General features: G+C 44.7%; 1 protein-coding gene across 3 annotated transcripts in view; it reads right to left on the bottom strand.

The window, feature by feature from the left end:
• TULP4 (TUB like protein 4) overlaps window positions 1-24743 on the bottom strand; it is a 133557-nt gene that overhangs the window by 1375 nt on the left and 107439 nt on the right. Inside the window, exons 7-14 of one of the 3 annotated variants that reach the window (XM_086461149.1) lie at window positions 15494-15718; window positions 12585-12819; window positions 11944-12088; window positions 10464-10608; window positions 9016-9109; window positions 7239-7382; window positions 1952-3063; window positions 485-1861 (exon numbers count right to left, since the gene is read on the bottom strand). In XM_086461149.1, the coding sequence (XP_086317275.1) occupies window positions 485-1861; window positions 1952-3063; window positions 7239-7382; window positions 9016-9109; window positions 10464-10608; window positions 11944-12088; window positions 12585-12819; window positions 15494-15718 (3477 nt within the window). Of the gene's footprint in view, window positions 1-484; window positions 3064-7238; window positions 7383-9015; window positions 9110-10463; window positions 10609-11943; window positions 12089-12584; window positions 12820-15493; window positions 15719-24743 lie in introns of all 3 variants that reach the window. The other 2 variants (XM_086461150.1, XM_086461148.1) reach the window with 2 other exon arrangements.

Genomic DNA, 24743 nt, shown 5'->3' with positions numbered 1-24743 from the left:
CTGGTAACCCACAAGGGGAAATTTTGGCATGGAAGGAACCTAACTGCCCGTCCACCACCTCTGCTTTAGCTAGCTGCTGACTGGCTAACCTTTGTGAGCATCACAAGAAGGGAGCAGTGTTCACTCAGCTAGCTGCCATCCACCAGCGACAGCAAATGCAGCTACCGCTGGGGAGTTATTACAAAACCCATCTACCTTCAGCAGTGAGAGCCAGAGAGAATAAAGAAGGCCCTTATTCTCACATCTGACTACAGTAAGACCAAACATTTTGTACATTTATTTTACAACTGAACTTCACCCTCCACTCTGAATCTAGACCTCTGACGGCTGTTTTTTATCAACCATGTGGCAAAGCTTTTTTTCACGGAGCAGCTAACTCAAGCAGAAGGCACTTCGCCACGTGAGAGGCAGACCTTATTTCTGGCATGGCTTTCCCACCCCGGCATGTCCCCCACCCCGGCCCATGTGTGCCACCCCCTCCTACCTGTCGTCCTTCCAGCTCAATCTGGAAGTTTTTTGCGGACTCCTGGGTCACCCGCCCTCCGAAGTCCAGCTGGTAGACTTGCGTCGCCTCGTTCCACAGCGGCTGCTTGTTGGCCATCACGTACACAAAGCCCTGGCTCCCCAGCCTTCCGTCCTCCTTCTCGCTGGCCTTCCGGCACTTGAATTCGTCCAGCTCACTGGCTGTCCTCAAACTCCTTTTGGTTTTCCAACCCTTTTTGCTACCCTGGCTCTGGTTCATCAGTTCATCCCCACTGATAAAAAGCTCTGGCTCGCTCTCCGAACTGTCCTGAAACTCGTTCGTCTTGTTTAGCTTCTTGGATTTCAGCTGGTCTTTCTGGCTCTTGACCTTCTTCTTCTCCCTCCCCAGCCGAGGGCTGGATATTAGCGAATTGAAGTCAGTCAGCGTCCTTGCCTCCTTTTTAACCTTGCCCTCGGTGATAGCCTGCACGTTTCCTTCCTCGGCTCGACTGTCCAGGCGCTTCCGGCTCTTCTTGCCGAATTTGTCCGTCCTTTGAGGAACAGGGCTTTCCGTTAAGGAGAGGACCTCCTGGAAGGTGTCTGCTGTCTCTACCATTACCTCTGTGCCCATGTGGCCCTGCAGCTCTGCTGGTGGGGGAGACATCACTGGCTTCTCCACCACGAGGAGTGGCTTGGGGGGCAAGGTGCCCTGGGGGTTCTGTACAGGTGGGCAGGCGCTGTAGGAGCTCCATGGGTGCAAGGCGATTGGTGGCAGCTGTAAACTAGAGCAGGCGCTGCTTCCCGGGTACATGGGTGGCAAAGGGCAATAGGAGAGGTTGGATGGATAACCTGGCTGAAGCACAACTGTGGGCTCCTGCTGTGCAAACTGCGTTGGGGCCAGAGCTTCTTTGGGGGAGCAGGGGGGCTGCATTCCCTGAAGGGGAGGGGCACTGTAGCTTCCTGGGTAAGGTACTCCAACCCCGTAACTCGTCTGGAAAGTGGCAGTGGGACTGGTTGGAGACTTGGGGGAAACGAACGGCACTCGAGACATATCCAGATGTTGAGTTTGACCGATGATGAGAGGAGTAGGTTTTAGAGGGTTGGGCACTGAGCTCTGAGATGTCCTTTCCTGAGGAACCCATATCTCTTCACTCACCATAGGGTCCCACTGGTACGGCGGTGGACGTTTTACAGTGAGGGCAGCCTCCGTCAAGGACACAGGTACGTGCCGTATTGATTTCTCCACCGGGCAGTGCTGAGAAAGGGCCTCATCTTCCGTGAAGGCGGAGTTGATGTAATCCGCTCGGTCACGGGAATTGTCAGGCGGGCTCAGCAAGCTGTAGGAGGACTGGGAGGCCAGAGGCGAAGTACTGACAGAGTGAGCGATGACAGAGCTGTGCTGGGAGCCACTCCCCGTGCTCAGATCAGGTCTCATGCCACCAATACTAGAAGTGCTGCTACTAGCGTTGGCATTAGCGATGTTGCCCACACCACCAGCGGTCGTGTTGCTGCCGCCGCTGCTGCACTGGCTGCAAGTGTACAAGGCGGTGGGTACTCTCTGCTGGTACTGTGCCGTCACAACGCTGCTCTTGGCTTTCGGGGGAAGTTGCAAGGTGGCTCTCTGACCATCCACCAGCTGAGCCATTTTCAGGGCTGCCTCTCTGCTGTTCCTCCGCAGAGTCGCATGAATGATACTGTTGTCCAGCCTCTGCGTGATGCTTCTGCCCTGGGACAGCTGGCTGGCGATGTCGGGGTAGGGTGGCGGGTCCCCAGTTGGGATGGAGTAACGGGGGACCGTGAGCCGGTTCAGGGTGGCGCTGGCGCAGGGCTGCTGCATCTTCTTCTCAGCGGCGGTGATGCGCAAGGTGGCGGAGCTGCCGGGCCCCGGCAGGGTGTAGGTGCTCTGGGCGCAGAGCATCCTGGTGCGAGGCCGGCACACCTCCTCTACGTTCCCGCTGCTGTCAAATGTTGTTATCCTCTCGTACCCTAGGGGTGTCTGGTAGTGCCCCGCTGGGTAGAGGGAGAACTCCCCCTTTTTCAGGCAGAGGTCGAGGGGCGGCTGCGGGGGGCCAGGCGGGGGTGGCAGGGCAGCAGTCGGGGCAGCGGGGATGGTGCCGGGGTAGGGTGGCGGGGGGTTCATCTTGTTCAGCTGCAGCTCCTGAACGGCCCCAAAGACGACGGCGTCCCCTTCCACCAGCGATGGCCCTGGGCGTGGGGCCTTGGCCTTGGGCGGGGGCTCATGCTCGCGGTCGCCATGATCCCGCAGGTCGGCCAGGGCGATAGCGGGGGGCGCGGGGGGCGGCGGGGCGAGGGCGGGGGGCGCGGGGGCAGCGCGGCCCAGCTCCCCCCCGGCCAGCGCCCCCGCCCCAGGGCCCGGAAAGCGGCCTGGCGCCCCCGGGAAGGGCCCCGCCCCCTCACCTCCTGCTTCCGCCGGCGGATTGGCCAGCACGTCCAGCTGCACGTTCTGATTGGCCAGCAGCGACTGGACCAGGCCGATGCTCTGCGTGGGCGACATGGCCTGGGCCGAGCTGTGGATGGGGGCGATGGGGATGTTGACGGTGCACGGCGGGCTGCTGGCGGGGGCACCGGGGGCGCCGGGCACTGCAACGAACAACACAGCGTGTCACCCGCCGCCCCGGCCTCCTCTGCCCCAGGGGCCACGCGCTCGCACACGATCGCGAGGCCTGTGCTGCTGGGCCGCCCGGGCCCCGAAGGGTGAGGGGCCGCGAGCCTTTGCTGACCGCAGCGGTTGGGTAACAGGCACTAAAATAGGGAATTTCACTGAAGCAGGGTTTCATATGTTTTTGTGTTTCCTTCAGCACTTGTGGAAGACATAGGGGTCACTAAAATGTGTTTACCGGGAAAACTTCATGGCAGCATTGACATAAAATTCTGAAACTGGGGGGGGGAATTCTTTTTTAAAGCTAGTTAGAAGAAAAAAACCACTGCACGTCTTTTGTACTTTGCCATTCCACTTTACCTTTGACTTTTTAAACTAGCTGCTATCTTTAGGTACTTGCTTAAGCGCTCTGCTGCATTTGGATGGACTATTGGATCCCAAAATCAATGGCCCAGACCTTAGTTTGAACAAGTAAGCCAGCCTGTCTCCGCTGATTCCCATTGTAACAGCTGGTGGTCAACTTTAAAGTAACTTCTTGGGAGTGATGCTTCAGAGGTAAAGTTCCGAGCTTGCTTTCAGTTTACACTATGATTGCCATGGACTTTCACAGAACAAGTTGTTTACCCGATGGGTCTGAATTACCATTCATTTATCAGCCAATTTTAACCACCCCTACTCAAATCATGAAAGTTTTGCTGAATCAGAACTCACTAGTTTTCAGGGAAGTTTTTTGATAGTAAGTACACCAACAAACAACAGAAAGGAAAATCCACTCACAGATCTGTGGCTGCTGCCACCTCTTCTTTGCTCCTAGTCCTAGGACCACTAACATGGCCTCCTGGCTTCCTCTAGGGCTGCTGCTACCTGATGGTGAGGCACAAAAAAAGTCTCCGCTGGCCCAGGCAGACTCCCCCTAGAGCCAGTCAGGTGTCACTGTGCCATGCTGAACCAAGCTTCAGGTGGTAGATGAAATGATGCCCCTCAAGCCTGCCCTGATCTGACAACAGTTATGAGTTTTGACTTGGATGTTTGTTGTCATCATAAAAAAAAAAAAGGAAGTGAAGGAAAAGGAAAAGAAAAAGAAAGTGGAAGACCGGCACTGAAGGCACTGTATAGTATCTAGTATAATGTCCCCAGACTGAATGAGCTTAGGAAAAATGGAGAATACAGACAACAGTTGGGAAAAGGGAAGGATTATTATCTCTTGGGTATAGCAGGTGACAAAGCAACCAGTAAGGCAAAAAAGAAGGAAGATGAAACAAAGAAAGAGAGGAATATGATGGAATGAAATACAAAACTTACAAAAGTTCTTGAAAGAAGATTTGTAAGGAAAGATGTGAAGAAATAGATGAGAAGCCAGACAGGAAACATAAGGGGAATATGTGAGGAAATAGATGGGAAGCCAAAAAGATTCAAGAGGTGGGTACTGTAGTCAGGGCAATTTCAGCATCAATGTTGGGCCAGGCTGCAATCAGAAATGTGAAAAGAAGCAAAAGTATATAGGAAAAGTTTCCCACACGTGGTGGTGGTGAACAAGGGACAGTAAAGCAAGAAGCAGTTATGATTTTAAGCAGAAGCATGGAGCTTGCTCAATTGCTTGCAATTCCTTTTGCAAAATGTGGTGAGAGTGGTTCCAACAGGAACTACCACTGAAAAGCTGGAGTGTGGCAGAGAAATGAGGACACTGGAACAAAGTACAGGTGCAAAAGTCAAGATAAGAAGGAACAAAATATAATAATGAGGGGAAACAGCAAATGCTGTATTAAAACCCCGAAGAACCTTCCAGATTCTTTATTAGTTTTCTTAAAAGTGGAAAACAGTAAGTGAGTTGCATGAGCAGGTTTATGGGAGGAAAAGAGACTAGAGTAATATCCAGGATCCTAGAGTTATATCCAGGATCATTTACGTGTGCCAAATTCTGTGGAGTCCTCTGATTTGCAAGACCAGATCAGGCAAGAGATCGATTAGTCAGGACTCCTCCATCCGCTGCCCAGTTCCTAATTAATTTGTAATTAAAATTCTAGTCATCTCCCTATGCCCTATAATTACATTTTCGGCAGCATTAGGCTTTTATCAGCATCAGTCTTGAATGTGGTGCGTGTACAGACAGGTCTGTGGCTATGCTGGCAAATTTTGATGGTAGCTCTGTTCGTTCCCTTAGAAGACCGACAGCTAAACGTAACTGACCCTAAGGCAGTGTGCTTTTGTGCTCGGCTGGCAGGTCGTGCTTCCATCCTGATGCCTGCAGGTTAGCAATTTATCTGCCAGAGCCTGAGGTTTAATTGTTAGCTTGGCTTGAGCAACCCAGAATGTTGCTGTCATGGCTATTAAGTGCCTTATCAAACAAAATCTCATTTGTCGTGGTGTTGCTTAATAACCTGCAGTGTTTAAATCCAATGTTTTTTCATTTCTCCAATGTTTTTTAATTGACTTGTTTGCATATTTTTCAAGTTAAATCAATTCACTGTTCATTTGCCTTGTCAAATCTTTACTGACTACACAAAAAACCCACCTGTCCCAAGAGTACCTCATTATTAACCTTCCATTGCCCAAGAGCAGCTTTCTACTATGATTTTTTTGATCAATCATGTAATCATTATTTACACTGCAATACTTTTTCCCATTAGTGTATGGCACTTTTTTCCTTTATATGTAGGCTTTAAGAAAGGATATCCCCCAAAATGTTTTTGAAGATTCAAGTAGCCTCCATTTGCTAAGTTAGAAATGAATTTTCAGAAGAAACTAGAATGAAAAAAGTGGACAAGAAGAGGAAGACTGTTACGGAGGACAGGGTAGTATGACTCTTTTTAGTAGCCTCAAAGAGCTGTAACAAAACTCTTTAACAATTTTCCTTACATTTATGTGGTGTTCACCAACCTGCAATTCTGAGTACCATTTCAGCTCTTTTAATAATATAAAAGGAATTGATATTGCAGATCTAATCCAATTTTCAGGAAGGGATGTGAAAACTTAATATTAACTTTTTTTTTTCTAATTTTTTTATTACTTTCTGTCAGTTTGGACCGTGTTTCATAACAGAAAACGTTGAGTGTGCTTCCTGTGCATAATATATATATGATCGTCAATGTCTCTATTATTTTTTTCAGATCCTACAGGTGAATATCACGTAGACATAAATTAAGCAAGCCAAGCCCCAAACTGTAAAAGAATGGGCTTCATTTTAAGCACATGAGTATTTTTTTAGAAGTCCAGAGGACTACTCTGAAGCTTGGCTCAGATACAAGCTTTGGTGCTTTCAGCAGTCAAAACCTTGGTCTGAAATAATGGCAGGATTTGCATTTATTTCAACAGACTCTAGCACAAGCCTTTAATTGCTCTTCAATGCTCACACTCCTTCCTCCTTAAAGGGTACTGGCATGACGGGCACTCCTGTAGTTCTAAAAACCTGTGACCTGGCAACAGGAATACCTCACTGATGTGAAAATTCTGAAAATGTATTAATTTACCTTCTTGTCTATTATTCATTAATTTTATTGGCATGATTTTTTTTTTTTGATTGGAGGAGGTCCTGAGTACTTCCAGTGCCTTTACCTGCCACACTCACAACACCTGCACCCAAGCCTTCCCTGTGCTGCTTGAATCTTCTGCTACCTTATATCTCAGTGAAATGAGAAATTCTTCCTGATCCCCCTTCTTTATAGACTACTTTACTATTTTAGCCTCTCTGTAAGACTTGGTGTTGATAAAAATCCAAATCGGCATTTATCACTTCTCAAAGGATGGCTGAGTGTTAAGGGAACCTGCCCTCCAACCCAAGCTCCTGTCAGCAGGCTGTGCTTTGCTGCCATCAGGTCACAAGAATGACCTTTTTGGGCTTCCAACACATTACAGTTCTGTCCTACAAAGATGCAGAATGCAAGGCTTCGGTCTGTGGAGGATTCTTAGCGAACTAAATAGACGGTGATCAATTTTCTAATTAACTTGAAACTCAGCAGCTCTATGAGGATTGTATTTTCCACATATTTTAGAAAACAATGTCTGTAATACATTTTAGCCTTATTCTAATTCATTTCTACAGGACCCCATCAGACTAAGGGATTCTGATTTGTGTTTCCCAGAGGGGGATAGTGACCCAAGTGATCTGTCCTCCATCTCACTTAACCCATAACATGGCAGACCTCCAGCTCCTCCTTACCTGGTAAATCATCTTCATCTTCACTGAAAACATTTGGATTAAAGACAGGCAGGTTAATGTAGTCCATTGAAATCTTCCGCACTTCTGGGAGATATATTGTCATCTGCCTGGGCTGTAGATGCAGCAAACTGGTTTTATATATTACTGCAGAAAAGAGTATAACAAGAAATTAAAAAATATCTGTTACAGAAAGAGCATCTCAAGCTAAGAAAGAGTCAATTCAAAGCAGACAGAAGGGTTATGACTATTTTTATTCAATGTATTAATGAACAAATCCACGTATGGGCCATTCTTAGCCAAATCACTATGTAACACTTTGCATAAACAGGATAAAAGAGATCGCTACTTTCAGCTATCTCTTTAAATAGAAGCAGCATCTCTGTAGTTAAATAATCTGTAGAAATAATTAATTACTTCATCTTGTATTCACATCTATTTTTACAGATGGAAAATAATTTTTCCATTCTACTTTTGGAACTCTTCACCACAGGACGCTACTAACTTACATGAGTTTAGGGGAAAATGGAAAAGCTCTCAGGAAGGAAATCTGTTGAGAGTTACTACATAAAAAGAAACCACTCCTGTCTCAGGAAGTCCCTGGGACTCAAACCATTGGAGACTGGGAGAATATTTGAAGGAAGTATCATTATACACTTATTCTATGCTTATATACTTCCCTACCTATCTGCCACTGACAATGTCAGAATTAGAACGACCTCTAGTCTGACCCAGTAGGGTCATTCTTACACTAGCTTTTAACAATCATTGCAAATGCAGATGTCAGAAAGTCATAAATTACTTGGAAAAAAAAAAAAGTGGCTGGAAGAAACCTGGGGGTTTCCATAACACTTTATTAAGTAGAAGGTGCCACAGCCCTATAGTGGTAGCACTGGTTGTCCCCGAGGTGACAACATGCTGAGAGAACAACCTTTGCCTGGAGGCTGGGCCAAAGAAGGTCCTCTCCCCAGTAGCTGGGACTCCATCTCTTGTCTGACAGTAGTCAGTATGGCCACAAATGGTATCTATTTAACTAATTCTGCATCCAGGGCATCATTACGTAGTCCTGACCTAACTATATATCCAATACAGGAAAAAAAAAGTTTTCCAAAGAGCTCTTAAAACTCCTATACTTGCATTAATATCTCAGTTCAGAGCTGACTTCTGCAAGGTGGTACCCTGTTCTTTACTGAGCCACCTTCTTTTCAACAGGAGTATCTAGGTAGAACTGGCCTACCCAGAAAAAGGTCAAGAGTCTAGACAACTGCTACTTTTAATGAAGGCTACCAATTTACTGACACTCCAGCATCCATATGATATGGCTATGCACTGACTTCAAGAATCTTGAGCATGATTCTGTAAGAGTTTTTGTAACATTGTTTTGGTATAATTAGTATAAATTACTATAAAAATATTACTTAAAAAATATTTCTATTACAGCAACTTAAAACCTATTAATTTTATAGTCTTCTTGCAAAAATTTTGTTCAGGTTTTGTTCAAATAAACTGTAAAAATAAAGGTCCAGGTTTGACTGCTAATTAATCTTTTTATTACAACTGAGACTTTTAACATTTTATTTATCATCTCACTGTTGTATTTATAGATTTTAATCTCTTTTAGTTACAGTGAATTTTGCAAAATCTAATCCCTTGCTGTCCACAGAAAATAACTACTTTGTGAAAGAAGCCTTTTGATCACTTAAAAAGAATCCCATGGCATAAGTTTGTTGTTTGTTAGAAGGAGTCTGACACGTAAAAAATCAAAAGAATTTACTTTTACCTGCACCAAGGTTAGTTGGTAGGAAAGCAGCCAAACCCACGATTTTAAATTTGGTTCCCCAGATATTAGACGTGACCTGAGCAAGGTAGTTGTGCTGCAAAGCAAAAACAAGATCATTTTCACCTAATAAACTCCATATCAAGCTCTAATAAAAAACTGCAGAGCAATCAAGCTATTACAATTTCAGCTTCTCTTGTTTCTACTTTATTGAAACAGCCTAATGTGCCTATGTAGCAACTGTTATACCCAGTCATTAAGAAGTCTCATTTTGATATCTGAACACCATCAGAAAGGTGTTCAGCCACGCAGACTGATTAAAGCTGTTGAAGAACTGAACAACATGATGGCTGCTTAGTGAGAATAGGTCTGCTTTCGGATGCTGGCTTCTGCACGACAAGAGCGCGGCTATTCTGTATTTCAGAAAGTAATACACCCTGCCCTTTGGTTCTATGCTTACAAATCACTTTATAGAACCATAAATGAGACATAAACCAATTACTCATAATGACAAACGAATTTTTCCTGGAGCTTCCAAAGCAGCTTACCAAAACACTGCTTACATAGTGATCAAATTATCTTGGTCTGAAAAACAAAGAGATTTTCTCAAAGGCCAAGAGCTATGCTGTCAATATCAGGAGTAGGATCTAAGCCTCTGGTCTCCTGCCCTATTCAAAGCACTTTTGGTCCTATCTACTGCTGCTATGTAAGTGATACAACATGTTTCAATATAAAGGAAAAAGTGAAAAGGCAGAGCAGAAAAAAAACCCTGAAATGAAACAAAACAAAACATACTTAAATGAACACAGGCTGGTATTAGTAAAATATGTAACCCAGACAGTTCTACAGCCTGCTAAGTTTCATTTGTCCACAGGTCATGAACACCACAAAGAGCATAAAGTGCTAATTCCTTGCCTTCCTTCAATTAAGGCTGTTCCATGTTCCTGATCTAGTTGAAGATGTCCCTCCTCACTGCAGGGCGGTTGGACTAGATGGCCTGTAAAGGTCCCTTCCAACCCCAACTATTCTAAGACTCTCTGAACTACGGAACAGAGAACAAGCGGCCCTCTCAAGCAAGCATCTCCTTACCTCTGCAATTCCTAGCAAAGCAGAGAACTACGGTGGCATTAGAACAGCCTGAGGAACAGAATAAGAAGCATTTTCACACACATTTTCAAACAGCCAACAAAAACGAGACAATAAAACCTCTCACAAAGATTCACACTGACAGAAGTTAGTGGTGCCAGGATTTATCAAACAATGCCTGATATTCCATTGACACTTTCAAACATTAAAATTGAACTGGAAGATGCAATTCTGTAGTTGTTCCATTTAGTTACTATAACGAAATGAAAAGATTTTATTGATGATCACTGGATTTGTATCACAACTTGCTGCTTCTGGAAGGAGATGCATTCAAGACTCAGGTCTGGTAACAATGTACACAATACCTGAGTAATATCTTCTAAAGGAAACTCTCTTCGGGTTAGGCTTGGCGAACCGATAGAAGGTTTCCTTATCGGTAACCTTGGTGATCTTGATATCTCCTGCGCAGCTCGTGACATCTTTGGAGATTTGCGAGCTTCTATGTTGATTCTGCACATAAAGCAATAATTAGAATCATCAACAGGCATACAAAAATGCACAAAATTCATATCCTTGAATGTAAAGATGTAACGAAAACAACTGGTATGGTGTCCTCTTAGTGACTAATGAAGACTGTAGAGTGTACAGGATGGAGAGTTATGGGTCAAATTTAAAGATACAGATGAGGCCTGACACACTTGCAGCAACACAGACTGGATGCTCTGCGATTCATTTAAGAAAGCTTACAGCTTCTAAATCAAGCACCTGAAAAAGCTCATTGGTAGAACAAGCAATGAACAAAAATTACATTTCAAAAGTACGGTCTTAGAGAACCGAGGATGCAGGGTAGCTGTTTTTCCTGTGCCATTTCAGTTTTAGGCTCAGGAACTGATGGTTCTTTTGTCAACTACTACTAAACTAAAACTTTGGTATTTCACACATTATGTTCACATGTAAAGGGATGTATTTGCTTTGCCTCATACTAGGACAAGCTCATAACATAAGGTTTTTGGAAGAGTGTCAGCTGCAGCTAGAAGGCATCAGGGCCTCAATCCCATGAAGCTGCCAGATAGATGTCAGTGCCTCTGAGAAGCATCACAGACACCAGTGAGACTGTGCAGGCAGAGGGTTCTGTCTATGTACATCATGAACACAATGAAGAGCCGCCAGGAAAGCAATCAGACAAATAATAAGCTGATTTTGCATATCATTACAGAAGGTCGTCAACACAGTGTTTAGGAGGATCTGCTTGTTGAGGTTCCTTTGCAAGGTCACCACAGCAGCAGTGCCACCTATGCCAGGTTCTATGCCACCTATGCATGGACTTCTGAATTTGAAAATACCCCTGAGGAAATAAAGGCTTTAACTAGATCAGGGACTCCAAGCACAGATGAGGTAAAATCATGGATTGTCTGAAGGACAAAATATATCCTATGGTGGCAAGAGTTTACATGTGGCAGAGGCAGTGGTGGGAGAGTTTATAAAATCTTTCTTCAAGACTGCTTGGGGAGAAGTGGTGCTCTGTTGTTTCCCATTACCTTTTGCTCCAGAACCTTCCCCGAAATCCACCTCAACATCAATCTCCGATATCACCCCAGAACTGTACACTGTAGAGGACCCCACTCTCCACACGACTCCTATCTGCCCAAAGGGGTTTGCTTTTAATTTTATGAGGTGTCAATACAGTGTTGAAAGAAGAGAAGAGAAGAGAAGAGAAGAGAAGAGAAGAGAAGAGAAGAGAAGAGAAGAGAAGAGAAGAGAAGAGAAGAGAAGAGAAGAGAAGAGAAGAGAAGAGAAGAGAAGAGAAGAGAAGAGAAGAGAAGAAATATCCAAGGGATTATTTACCTGGGGAGTTTGGGGGATTTGCTAGCTCGACTGATTTTAGGAGATTTCTTTGCTGCCCAGTCATCGCTCAGTTCGATATCGCTGGAGTCCGAGCAGTTGCAGCTGTCAATCACAGTGGAAATCAAGCTGTTTCCATAGATTTCATCTATCAAGACAGGCCCCAGAAAATGTAAGTCCTGCTTCAGAAACTGGTATCAATTACAACTATCAGCCATCAGAAGCATAATTCTGATCCATAAGCAGCAGCTGAGATAAAATTATGCAGAAAAAATAAACTGTTCTTCATCCTGCCTAGTATAGACTCAAAATTTCCAGTGGTTCAAACTCAAGTGAACATGATTCAGAGGAGTGAAAAGCATTCAATCAACTTCAAAATTGAAACTAAAGAGTATTTCCTGCTAATTAGCAATCTATTCCCCACTATTCAAAATATAAGAGGTTCCCTTTTGTAAAACAGAAGACAGCATGGTATACTTTCAGAGCCTTGAGCCTAGGTCACGCTAAACATTTTCTTTGCATCAAAAAAAAAATCAGATGTCACCTTTCACATTGCATATATAGATTTTTTTTAAAACTCTTGAGGATTTAGTATCAAAGGATTTCTAAATCATTTTTTATACAGAACAACAATTCAATTCTACCTGCTTTTCCATCTGTTTTAGGATCCATGATGACAAACTCTGGCCGTAACTTGCTGATACGACGTCCTTTCAGGATAGGCACCAGTCCTCCAAGGTATTCCAGGTACAGAGTGTAACATGGACCACCGACCTCTGGGTCATCTTCTGTCCGCTTCATTGTGCAGTGAAGCCGTTCATTACCAGCTGTTGGGTAGCTGACAAAATCTCTCATATTGTTTGGGTCTGGGATAGGAGGCTTAATTAAATGAAGGAAGGAAAGAGAAAGTTTCCTATAGGTTATTCATGCTTTTTTTTTTCTGTGGTGCTTAATCCCAACACAACTAACTGAATTTGATCCCAACTCTCAACTTGGCAAGTCAAGATTAGTACAGGTTACTGTGTGAGTTACACAGGACCCACATGGAAGACAGAGTGGCTGTGTATTACTTAGCTAGGTCAAAAGCAGCTGTACATGGAAAACTAAAACTAGTTACATCAGAAAGGAAGGCTAGACCTGTGGTTAGAGCACTGAATTAGACAACAAACCTGTCTTCAAGTCCTGGTTCTACCACAAACTTCTCTTTTAACCTGAGTAATGTGGTCAAGCCTAAATCTCAGAGTATCTTGCCTCTTGCCGGCCCTCCAAGTGAACTTGGGCACTCAGGTTCCCATTCTTGGTTAGTATTGGTATGTGCTATGCCACCAGGCTACAACGCTTCATACTTCTGGTATCACTTCCACATGACCCAGCTTTGCTGAGCGTCTATTTGCATGCAATGTGGAGAAATACGAGCACAAAGCTCAGGGTGGATTACTTTGCCCTGCTTGCCAGCACACTGTATTAGTCCATGAAAAAGCTCATTCCTAAAGCAGTTGGACTGCTTTTGTCTAGGACAATACTGCCTGTATGACACAACTTCTACTAACGTGTGTAAGTTAACACCGTTTCTTTCAAAATGGAAGTACAAGAAAAAAAAATAGGGGGGAGAAAGGAGCCTCCTGTCCTGGTTTGTCTGGGACAGAATCCCAGCCCAGCCATGCCAGGCAGCCATCAGCAGTTTCAAGCCAGCCAGAGCAGCCGACCTGAGTTAGCTACAGGTGTAGCCCATCCCATGTCTGCTCATTACAAAGGAGGAAGGTTTAGTGGGGAAGGAAAGCTCCTGTGGGGTTACTGCTGGGGTCCCTCCAGCTCCTCTGGCTTCTCCCTGCTCCTGAGGACTGCTCTCCTGTTGGTTGTGACAGCTGCATATTCATTTGTCTGAGTATGACTTTGTATACCTTTGCAGGTATTAGTGCTATTTCGTTAAATCTGTTTTCACTTCAACCCATAGGAGACCCTTCTCCTTTTCCCTATTTCCCCTTCTTGGCTGGTGAGAGGTTGTTGGGTGAGAGAGCAACTGTTATAGTTTAGCCCTGTATATTGGCTGAACGTAGACACTCCTTAACCTAGCGAGATGGATATGGACTGAGGAGTGATCTGTAACGTAGCCCTCAAGCTGGAGGGGGAAAAGGGATGTATGCAGGGGAGAGGGTGCCTTGCCAGGCACTGGAGGCATGGCTGACAACGTAGGTGAGAGTATGTGGCTGGGGGAGAGCCAGCGTAAAGTATAAAGCAGTGCTGAGGCAGCTCCAGAAACACTTGTGAAACAGCAGAGGCACAAGGCTTCTGGGAACTCTGCTTCAGCCTCTCAGCTATGCAGCAGCCCTGCAACCGCTCCCCACCCTGGCATCCCCTCTAGGAGGTGACAGAAGGGTTGTTGGCAATGGTGTGCCCTTGTACTGCCTCTGCCCCTCTGATCCCTGTTACGGCTCCCAGCTTTGCTACAGCCAACTGCTGCCTTCATTCCATCCCTTCCCCTCCCCTGCCTTCCCTAACAGCCAAGCAAGCGTCACTGATGCTCTAGAAAGCTGCAGGGGTGGCTCTGGGACAACACAGAAAGCATCCTGGGGAGAAGCAGGCATGCTAGAAAGAACTGAGAAGCACTGGTCTGTTAAACACTCTGCGTCTTTGGAGATGGAGGAGTTATGATTACAGCAAGGCATTTATTCTTCTCTGGCAAATTAAATGTTTCACAGTTGCACAAATTGCCCTGATTAGCAGTATCCAAATGGAACTGCGCTGAATCATTATTTTATAGGCATAATTTGTTCTCATTTAAGATGGGCCAACTCCACTGATTTCAAGTAAGTTATTCTAGCTCTGCATTGTTTTAACAGGGACTTGAAACTGGCTCAAGAGAATGCTGTAACACATACACAAAAAATATGTAACACAAAAATACATGTTTGAATGTAGGGCATTTACCAGCTAATGCTCTGGTTTATTGGCTGTGATAAAGAGTTCAGAAATCTGAGATGTGACTGAGGGCAAAACCAGGAAACAAAGGGGTTGAGCAGATGGCTCTGCTAGTGGTACAGGAAAAGGCATAATATCTGGTTCATTTTTCCATAGCACTGTGGGAGCAGCAAGGTTAGCAGAACTTGCTGTCAGTAGAAATATTTGGGCAGCCACAAGTCTTAAGTATAACCTTCCTGTCAATATAAGGGCTCACGTAACAAGTAAGCAGGCAACGCTTTTACCACTGTGAATCTCTCCTATAACTGTAACACAGTATTATTATTAGTGTGAGCTTCTTCAGAAGTCTTCATGAGTCACCAGCATATTTTACCCTTGGGATGTCCTTCAAATGGCCATCCCCATGCAATAATGCAGATCAGCACGTGTGAACCTTCTTTTCAGATTTTAATAAGCACTAAATGGATCAGTGGGCTCTTGAAGAGGGCAGGAATGACCCTTAATCAAGCTTTAAAAATTATAATTATGATAATTACAATATCTTATAATTTATCCGTGTTCACTTAGGAGCACCATGGGGGCGAAACCAAGCAACCCCTTCCTCTTTCTCACACACACGTTTCTTTCCTTTTACCTTGATTGTTGGTATAAAGGCAGTGGTGAGGTACGAGCAGAGCCGAGGGGGCAGGGTCAGTTTGCTGATATCCTTGTCATCCCGCAGACAGCTAGCGATGGTCTGCTGGCACAGCAGCTGCAGACTGGACACCCTGTGCTCAACTCGGACAACGTATAATGCAGGTCCGGAAGCCATCAGCAGGCGCGAATCCCTGTGACCCCAACAGATCGAGATGATGGGACGCTGCATGGAGAGGAAAAGGATACAACTTTAAAAGAGCCTGTACTTTCTCCAAAATAGTTGCACAGCAAGTGATCAGACGAATTCAGCACCAATCATGTCACCCTAAGTCTTCCAGAAGCTTAAATGTGCACGCTATTGCCCACAAAAAGGGAGAAGAATGTGAATATCTGAAATTATTGATAACAGCGATTGATGTTTATACAGTGCATTTTACTCACAAGGCTTAAAGCTCTTCACGCAAGGAATTGCCTATCAAATTCATTACCTACATCGGATAAATGACGTTGAAGTCACACAGAGGTCATCAAAAGATCCTGCTTTTTTAAGAATCTAGATGATTTTTTCAGCCACCTAATCAATCCTCATCCCCTGGTAACAGCTCACATTTTACAAGTAAAAAGTTAAAATTATTTGCCCAGTGACACTTAGTAAACGAGTGGACAAAACCTAATCAGCTTTCTTGTCTTGCATTGAGTCTTCTGCTGCACAGCATCTCTTCTGAACTGTTCCCAGAGGAAGCGAACTGTGAAAGAGCACCAGGAACAAAACAGAAAATGGCCTTTTGTCTTCTGCTTGTCTACACTCAGAAATGTCTCAGCTCATGACAATAAAAACAGAAGGAGTCAGGGGCGACTGGTACTAAGTGTCAGAATGCAGAGTAGAAAAACAATAAACAACTCAAACGCTGCTTTGGACATTATTCCCTGATGCATGAACATCAAGAGTTCATGTGAGAATACTGAACTGTGCTTGCAAGGAGCTTTCTAACCTCTCTTCCTAAACCCCATCTTTTTCATGTAAAGCACCAGTTTGTGGTGATCTCTTATAGTCTTATCACTATTAGTTTTGCCCTTCATGAGTGTTAGCTGCATCCACCTGTCACCTTTTGCTTTCTGTGTTACAAAGCATCTGTATTTGCACATATACACATACTGTATGGAAATTCAATCACATAGCTGCTATCTCTATACAAATAAACAACACCGAGTAAAGGAGAAACTCTCACTCTGTGAAGACTGTTGTGCTGCAGGCTGCACTACAAAAAGTTTACTCCTTCCTGTGATAGGGTTTCCTTCTTTTCACAATCCGTGACACTCAAAAGTTTAAGCAAACATGTTTTTCATCTAAAGTATGAACTGTATTTACTAAAAGGTCAGGGTCTCTTTGGAATGTCTTTGCTCTTCACAAGATGCACTGAACAAGAATTAACTATACAGCAGATAAGGGTCAAGCTACCATCAGTAGTAACTTTAATCCTCTCCTCTCTAGTAATATGGTACCCAGATGGCTGGGTTAGGTCAGCCCAGAATTTACTAATCTAGCCTGGGGAAAAAACCTTTCCCTTCAGTTACAAATTCAAGAGGCTTGGAGGTGAGAAACTGGGATGAGATGTTTTTACGTGAATGATACGAGGCAAAATGCCGCTGCACAGTACTATATCAATGTCTGTCATCAAGATCACAGCATCACAGCATGGCAGGGGTTGGAAGGGACCTCTGGAGATCATCTAGTCCAACCCCCCTGCTAAAGCAGGTTCACCCACAGCAGGTCACACAGGACTGCATCCAGGCGGGTTTTGAATGTCTCCAGGGAAGGAGACTCCACAGCCTCCCTGGGCAGCCTGTTCCAGTGCTCTGTCACCCTCAAAGGAAAGAAGTTTTTCCTCATGCTGAGGCGGAATTTCCTGTGCTCCAGTTTGTGCCCGTTACCCCTTGTCCTGTTGCTGGGCATCACTGAAAAGAGTCTGGCCCCATCCTACAACTGCCCTTTAGATATTTATAAGCATTATCAGAACTCCTCTCAGCCTTCTCTTCTCCAGGCTAAACAGCCCCAGGACTCCCAACCTTTCCTCATAGGAGAGATTCTCCAGCCCCCTAATCATCTTTGTAGCCCTCTGCTGGACTCTCCCCAGTAGTTCCCTGTCCCTCTTGCACTGTGGGGCCCAGAACTGGACACAGGACTCCAGGTGCGGCCTCACCAGGGCAGAGTAGAGGGGGAGAAGAACCTCCCTCGACCTGCTGGCCACACTCTTCTTGATGCACCCCAGGGTACCATTGGCCTTCTTGGCCACAAGGGCACATTGCTGGCTCACTGGAACAGGCTGCCCAGAGAGGTTATGGAGTCTCCTTCTCTGGAGACATTCAAAACCCGCCTGGACGTGTTCCTGTGTGATCTACTCTAGGTGGTCCTGCTCTGGCAGGGGGCTTGGACTAGATGATATTTTGAGGTCCTTTCCAAACCCTAACATTCTGTGATTCTGTGACTACCAGGCCCTTCCCCGCAGAGCTGCTCTCCAGCAGGTTGATCCCCAGCCTGCACTGTGCAGGGAGGGGTTATTCCTCCCCAGGTGCACGACCCTACACTTGCCCTTGCTGAACCTCATTAGGTTCCTCCCTGCCCAGCTCTACAGCCTGTCCAGGTCTCGCTCAATGGCAGCACAGCCTTCTGGTGTGTCAGCCACTCCTCCCAGTTTTGTGTGATCAGCAAACTTGCTGAGGGTGCACTCTGTCCCTTCATCCAGGTCAATGATGAGTATGTTGAATAAGACCAGACCCAGTCCTCACCCCTAGGGAACGACACTAGCCGCAGGCCTCCAGCTGGACTCTGCAACGCTGATCACAACCTTCGGAGCTCTGTCCTTCACCCAGTTCTCAATCCATCTCACTGCCCACTCATCTGTCCCACACTTCCTAAGCTTACCTATGAGGATGTGACGGGAGACAGTGTCAAAAGTCGAGGTAGACAACATCCACTACTTTCCCCTCCTCTACCCAGCCAGTCATGCCATCAGAGAACGCTATCAGATTGGTCAAGCGTGATTTCCCCTTGGTCAATCCATGTTGACCAATCCTGAGAACCTTCTTTTCCTCCACATGCTTAGAGACAACAGCCACAATGAGCTGTTCCACCACCTTTCCAGGGATGGAGGTGAGGCCGAATGGCCTCTAGTTTCCTGAATCCTCCTTCTTGATCTTTCTGAAGACTGGAGTGACATTGGCTTTCCTCCAGTCCTCACGCACCTCTCCTGGTTGCCATGCCCTGTCAAAGATGATGGAGAGCACCTTAGCAGCAACATCTGAGAGCTCCCTCAGCACCGGCAGGTGCATCCCATTGGGGCCCATGGATTTGTCGGTGTCCAGTTTGCCTTGAAATGATCCTTAACTCAATCTTCCTTGACCAAGGGAAAGCCTTCCTCTCTCCAGACTTCCTCTCTTACCTCCAGGGTCTGGGATTCCTGAGGACCGGCCTTAGCAGTAAAGACGGAGGCAAGGGCAGCATTCAGTAACTCCGCCTTCTCTGTATCCTCTGCCATCAGGGCACCCACCTTATTCAGCAGTGGGCCCACGTTTTCCCTAGTCTTCCTTTTGCCGCCGATGTACTTGAGGAAGCCCTTCTTGTTATCCTTGACATCCCTTGCCAGCTTTAATTCCCAGTGGGCCTTAGCCTTCATCGTTGCATCCCTGCATACTCTGACAACGTTCCTGTATTCCTCCCACGTGGCCAGTCCCTTTTTCCACATCCTGTAACCTTCCTTCTTCCAGGTGAGCTTTTCCAGAAGCTCCTTACTCATCCAGGCTGGTCTCCTGCCTCCTTTGCTTGATGCACCGATCATCAGCCTGGAGGAAGTGGATCTTGGATCTCCCTACCTTCTAGAGCCCTATCCCATGGGATCCCTCCAGGTAGGCCTTTGAAGAGGCCAAAGTTAGCCCTCCTGAAGTCCAGGGTTGCAATCCTACTGATTGCCCTGCTTCTTCCACGCAGGATCCTGAATTCCACCATCTCATGGTCACTGCAACCAAGGCTGCCGCCAACCTTCACATCCCCAACTACTCCTCCTTGGTTTGTTAGCACAAGGTCCAGCACCACTCTTTGGCTTCTGCACCACCTGTGGCAAAAAGTTACTGTCAATACCCTGCAGGAACCCCGTGGACTGTGCGTGCCTAGCTGTGTTGCCTTTCCAGCAAATGCCAGGGTGGCTGAAGTCCACCATGAGAACCAGGGCCTGTGAACATGAGGCTACTTTCAGCTGTCTGCAGAAAGCCTCATTGACTTCCTCCTCCTGATCAGGTGGCCTGTAGTAACATCCACAACAATGTCACCCATATCAGCCTGCCCCTTGATCCTTGCCCAGAAGCTCTTGACTGGTTTTTCATCCCCACCTAGGCAGAGGTGATACATTCCAGGCGCTTTCTCATGTAAAGAGCAACCCCATCGCCTTGCTGGCCTGCCTTTCCTAAAAAGTACATATGCATCAATGACAGCATTCCAGTCATGCGAGCTGTCCCACCGTCTCTGTGATTGCAATGAGATCACAGCTCTGCAACCACACACAGATCTCTAGTTCTTCGTGTTTGTTCCCCATGCTATGTGTGTTGGTGTACAGGCATTTTAAAGAAGTAATCAAGCATGCAGGTTTCCCTGGAGGGGTGCAAGAGAAGCCACCATAGCCATACACACCCTTGAGGCGGCTGGCCTTCTGGTTCTCATCTTGTGAGGTAGCTAAGGAACATTTGTTGCTGCTCTGGTTTGGCCTGGCTTACTCCCCAGTTAGATGTCACTGCATGAGCATTGCCGTTCTGGACCCCATCCCCTGAGTCCTTCAGTTTAAAGCCTGCCTCACCAAGGGTTGGACAAAAGAACCCTTCTCTTTTTCAGAGAAAAGATCATCCCTCCTGTGTCATCTTATGCTAGATTTAAATTTCAAGGAAAATATTGGTTTTAAAGTGTGAGGAATTAAGAAACTTAATTTTCGTTACATTTAGGCAACACCACACACACAGGCTTCCACGGAGGCCCAAACCTTCAGGCTGACTGATATGCAAATAGAAAGCAGCAACATGTGAGCCTTGTGATTTTCACAGTAGACTGCTAAAGGCATTTTGTAGTGGAGAACTTCAAAAGAATGGAGAAATCCTTTGTGTACCATCAATAATTATTACATGGCTTGTCATAATCACAATCCATGGGACACAGCCTTAAATCTGATGAGAGATCACATAAAGTATCCCTTACTGATTGATATTTTCATGATTTGAGAGTGTGGGTCAGCCCTCATACTGTCTGGCAGTAACGAGACAGTTCAATCTGCCTGCAAAATACATGCAGTTGAAAAGGCACTGACACAAGTTAGGTACCTGTCACATCTACTATATGACACCCTGAGAAAGACACCAGTAGAAGTGACCCTGATTTCCCCAAGGGCTGAAACCCAGCATGGGCAGAACCATCTACCTGAGCATCACCGTGGGATCTAAACCACATCCTTCTGTTCACCTTGCATCAACCAAAGCTTATCTATAAATGCAGTCAAGGAACAAGCAAGTATGTGACTTAGCACACAATCATTTATTTATTGAATAGAGTTTAATGCCAGAAGTCTAATATTCCAGCTATTATCATCCAATACAGCACACCCTGATAGCCCTACTATGAAGTCTAGTATTGCAACTATTAAAATGCAATTTATCATCCCAGATAGGCCTCTGTTCATCCAAACAGAGTCAAAAGAAACCAATTCGCTCCTTGGGATACTGCTGCATGCAGAGAACAGCAGAGATGCAGATAGCACCAGTGCAAGAACCTTTGCAATCTCAAACACATTCTGAAGGAGCAGGTTTTTCCAAAGCTTTGAAATGCTGGGTGGGACCTCTGGCAACACAGCACCATGGAGCTGAGGAACAGTAGAAAGTCAGAAGTCAAAAGACACTGCCTTGCTGCATGATTCCACCACAGTTTCCCAACAGGCAACCATAGTTCATCCATCTTCTAAACTTCTGAATGTCTGATTCCCTTCTATTCTGTTTATGTATTTTCATGTAAACAATCATAGAATCATTAGGTTGGAAGACACCTCTAAGATCATCAAGTCCAACCGTCAACCTAACACCACCATGCCCACTAAACCATGCCTAGAAGCACTACATCAACATGTTTTTTGAACACCTCCAGTACTGGTGACTCCACCACTTCCCTGGGCAGCCTGTTCCACGGAAGTTCCATCTGCAAGTGCATGTTTAAACACATGCATACACACACAATACCTACAAGTGTTGTACTGTTTCTAAATAGCAACATTTCTACTCCTACATTTGTACATTTAGTCTCCCCACACACCTCACATGTTTTAATCTTAATATTTTCAATCTCATCAAAGAGTGCTTGTACCATACTAGTTTGTCTTTGCTTACTGATTCACCAGACACTCCCTGCCTTCATTTTCAGTCTCCCAGTACTCCTCAAACCTAATATCCAGCAACATTTCATTTACAGTGAAGGGCTAAAATCTAAGGTGAGGTTCAGGGAAAATTAGCCTGTCATTACAGGCTTGGAGAAATAAAAGATCACCCAAAGGCCAGATCTGACCTGACCTTTAAATGTACTGCTCCAATAATATTTTTCAATAACTATGCTTCCCACTCTTTCCCTTGAAGGACAAGGGATATGAATCAATTACTGCAGCAAGTCAGTTATGAGCTGGCCACAGCCTTCCTGCCAAACTCTGATGAGAAAAAAGAATTGAACTCCAATGTTCAACACAAAAGTATTGCTCCTCATAAAGAATCCATTTATTTGCATTGTTTTAGCAAAAAAAAAAGGAAGGAAAAAAGTTTTGATACCTATATTGCACGTGTTAGAAAACAAACAAGCAGATTCTAGTGCAGAACTTTATTTTCCATGTTTGCACACTTGTTTTGTTCTGCTAGGAACAAGGAAATGCACCTAAAAATACAATATCTAATAATAATTTGCATATAAAAATTGCACCAGGTTTTCAAAAATCTCTGCACAAACTGTAAATACCTGAATGAATTCCAGGTTCATTTAAATTTAAAATTAAATTTAAATACAAACATATGGGGAAAAAAAACCCTGGAAAAACCCTTGTACTTCTACACGTAGATAGGATTCAGCTCTATGACAATTATATATTAGAAATAATTAGCTAAAGGACAAAAAAATTAGATGTTTTATCAGGAGAGATATTGACTGAAAAACACATCTCAAAAAGTGGCCAACGAGGAGCTCTTTTGACATTTTTTTTAAATCAGGCTTGAAAGCCAGCTATATCTACTCAAATTTGTACTGCCAGCTGGGATGTCAACTCCCCTTAGAAAGGCATGTGGGAATGGATATTCCTGCTCAAGCTCTGTGGTTGCTTCTTAGAAGTCACTCATCTGTCTCTCTTACAGGAGAGAACACAACTTATATACCTTTCATCACTTGTGTGCAGCTCAGTCAATGAAAACACTGTTCCAGCTGATTCTTGCTGTCTGCCTTGAGCTCAGAAATCCTCAAGCCACAGGGCCTGACTGCTGCTTGCACTAATCCCTTGTCTGCTGACACTGGGAGTCCCACTGGTAATGAAATACAAATCATATTCCAGGGCAGAAAGCCCAGAAACAAGTGAGACTTTTCTCAGGAGAAAGAACCCAACTGCAAAACAGTATCTAGTGAATGGTATGTGCAAGTAAAATCTGACATACGTTGCCTGCCTGCTCTCACTTTAGACTGCTGATGTGGAGACACGTTTCTTCCTCTGCTTTTCTCAGAGGGATGCTGGAAGCTGCAATGGCTGCAATGCCTACCTGGCTCTTGTGAATTTTGTGTGCACATCACTGTACTGCCACAGCATTCATGTATGGTTGCTGGAAAGTAATTTAACTTCTTCCGTTCCCCATATTTATAGTGGGAATAACATTAACCAGTAAGAACTGATGGTGATAAAAGCAATAAAGACTATGATGTGGTCAGAAATTACACTGCTGTGGCCTTATATGATTTTTCATGGAGCAAACTCTTATTTGATTTGCAGATGTTTCTTATACCCTCTTTGTTTCTACAGTAATTATTTTTTTTTAAAGATTTCAATGCAACAATGAGATTTCATTCCAAAGAATAAGTCTTTGCTTAGCCAAGTGTCTCCATTTTCCAGTCCTGATCACGATCCATTCCTGCAGCAGTCAGAGATGATCTTATGGCCTATATGGAAAAATCAACGTCCTTATTGATATCACAAAGAATATTTCACCAGTTAGTTCTAAACTGTTGCTCTTCTTTCTCTTTCTGTAAGAAAATAAACTCTTCTTGAATCTTTGTTGTCACCCAATAACAACTAAATAGGATTAATTTTCAGTGATATAAATGAAAGGCAACATTAATTCAAAAGCAACAAACCTGAACACTCTATGTGAAATAAATGAAGACAAAGTAAGCAAGGTCAGCTCAGCTGGCGGCCTCTTCTTCTCTTGAAGCCTTTAGATCTGAATTTAACCTAAAATTACACCTTCCTTCCCAGGCCTTAGTAAAATAGCTTTTACACAACGACCAGGTTTCTGCAGGATCACATCATCTTAAATCTATTCATTCAGATGCCGGGACAGTTCCAGCAGAGAAGCAGCCTGTGGAATTCTGTGAAGGCTGCTGCTGACAGCAGCAAGTTTAGAGCAAGTGTGTCTTCTCAGATACTCCTGGAAGCCTCTCCCATAAAGACCTAGCCTTTGGTACACCACTTTGAATTAGGGTTTAAAAATATTACACCGATAAAAATGCAATTACAGTTTTTCTGCATCTAATCCTGTTGCCTATACAACTGATTCTGGAACATGTGGTGCTCAGTTCAGTCGTATCCTTCTTCTTCATTGCACTTGAGGTTTAATCTGTTCTTACACTGGTTATACTGCGGTATAAAATCATAAGCTAATGTAAATTTACTGTAGAATTATAGGTGTACAGATGAGATCAGAATCAGGGTTTCTAAATCTACGTTCCTGTTCCCCTGGTCTTCTCTGGGACACATGAAAAAAAAAGAAAATTATAAAAAGCAAAGAAGGAACCAAAATATAAGCCACAACTGTGAACCATTAGACAGAAAAATTTCACGTCTGTTAAATCGGCAGTTAGGTAATTTTGACGCAATCCTCTGGGAGACTCCTCTTTTAAAAGTTCAAATGGGAAGACATGAAGCAGCTGTATCCACTTGGAAGTGACAACAGGTACAGTTCATTGATATAATAAAGACCTGTCT

The sequence above is a fragment of the Leptosomus discolor genome, chromosome 2 (genome assembly GCF_034619465.1).
Source record: "Leptosomus discolor isolate bLepDis1 chromosome 2, bLepDis1.hap2, whole genome shotgun sequence".
Lineage (NCBI taxonomy): Eukaryota > Metazoa > Chordata > Aves > Leptosomiformes > Leptosomidae > Leptosomus > Leptosomus discolor.
This window is presented reverse-complemented; position numbering and strand designations above follow the sequence as displayed.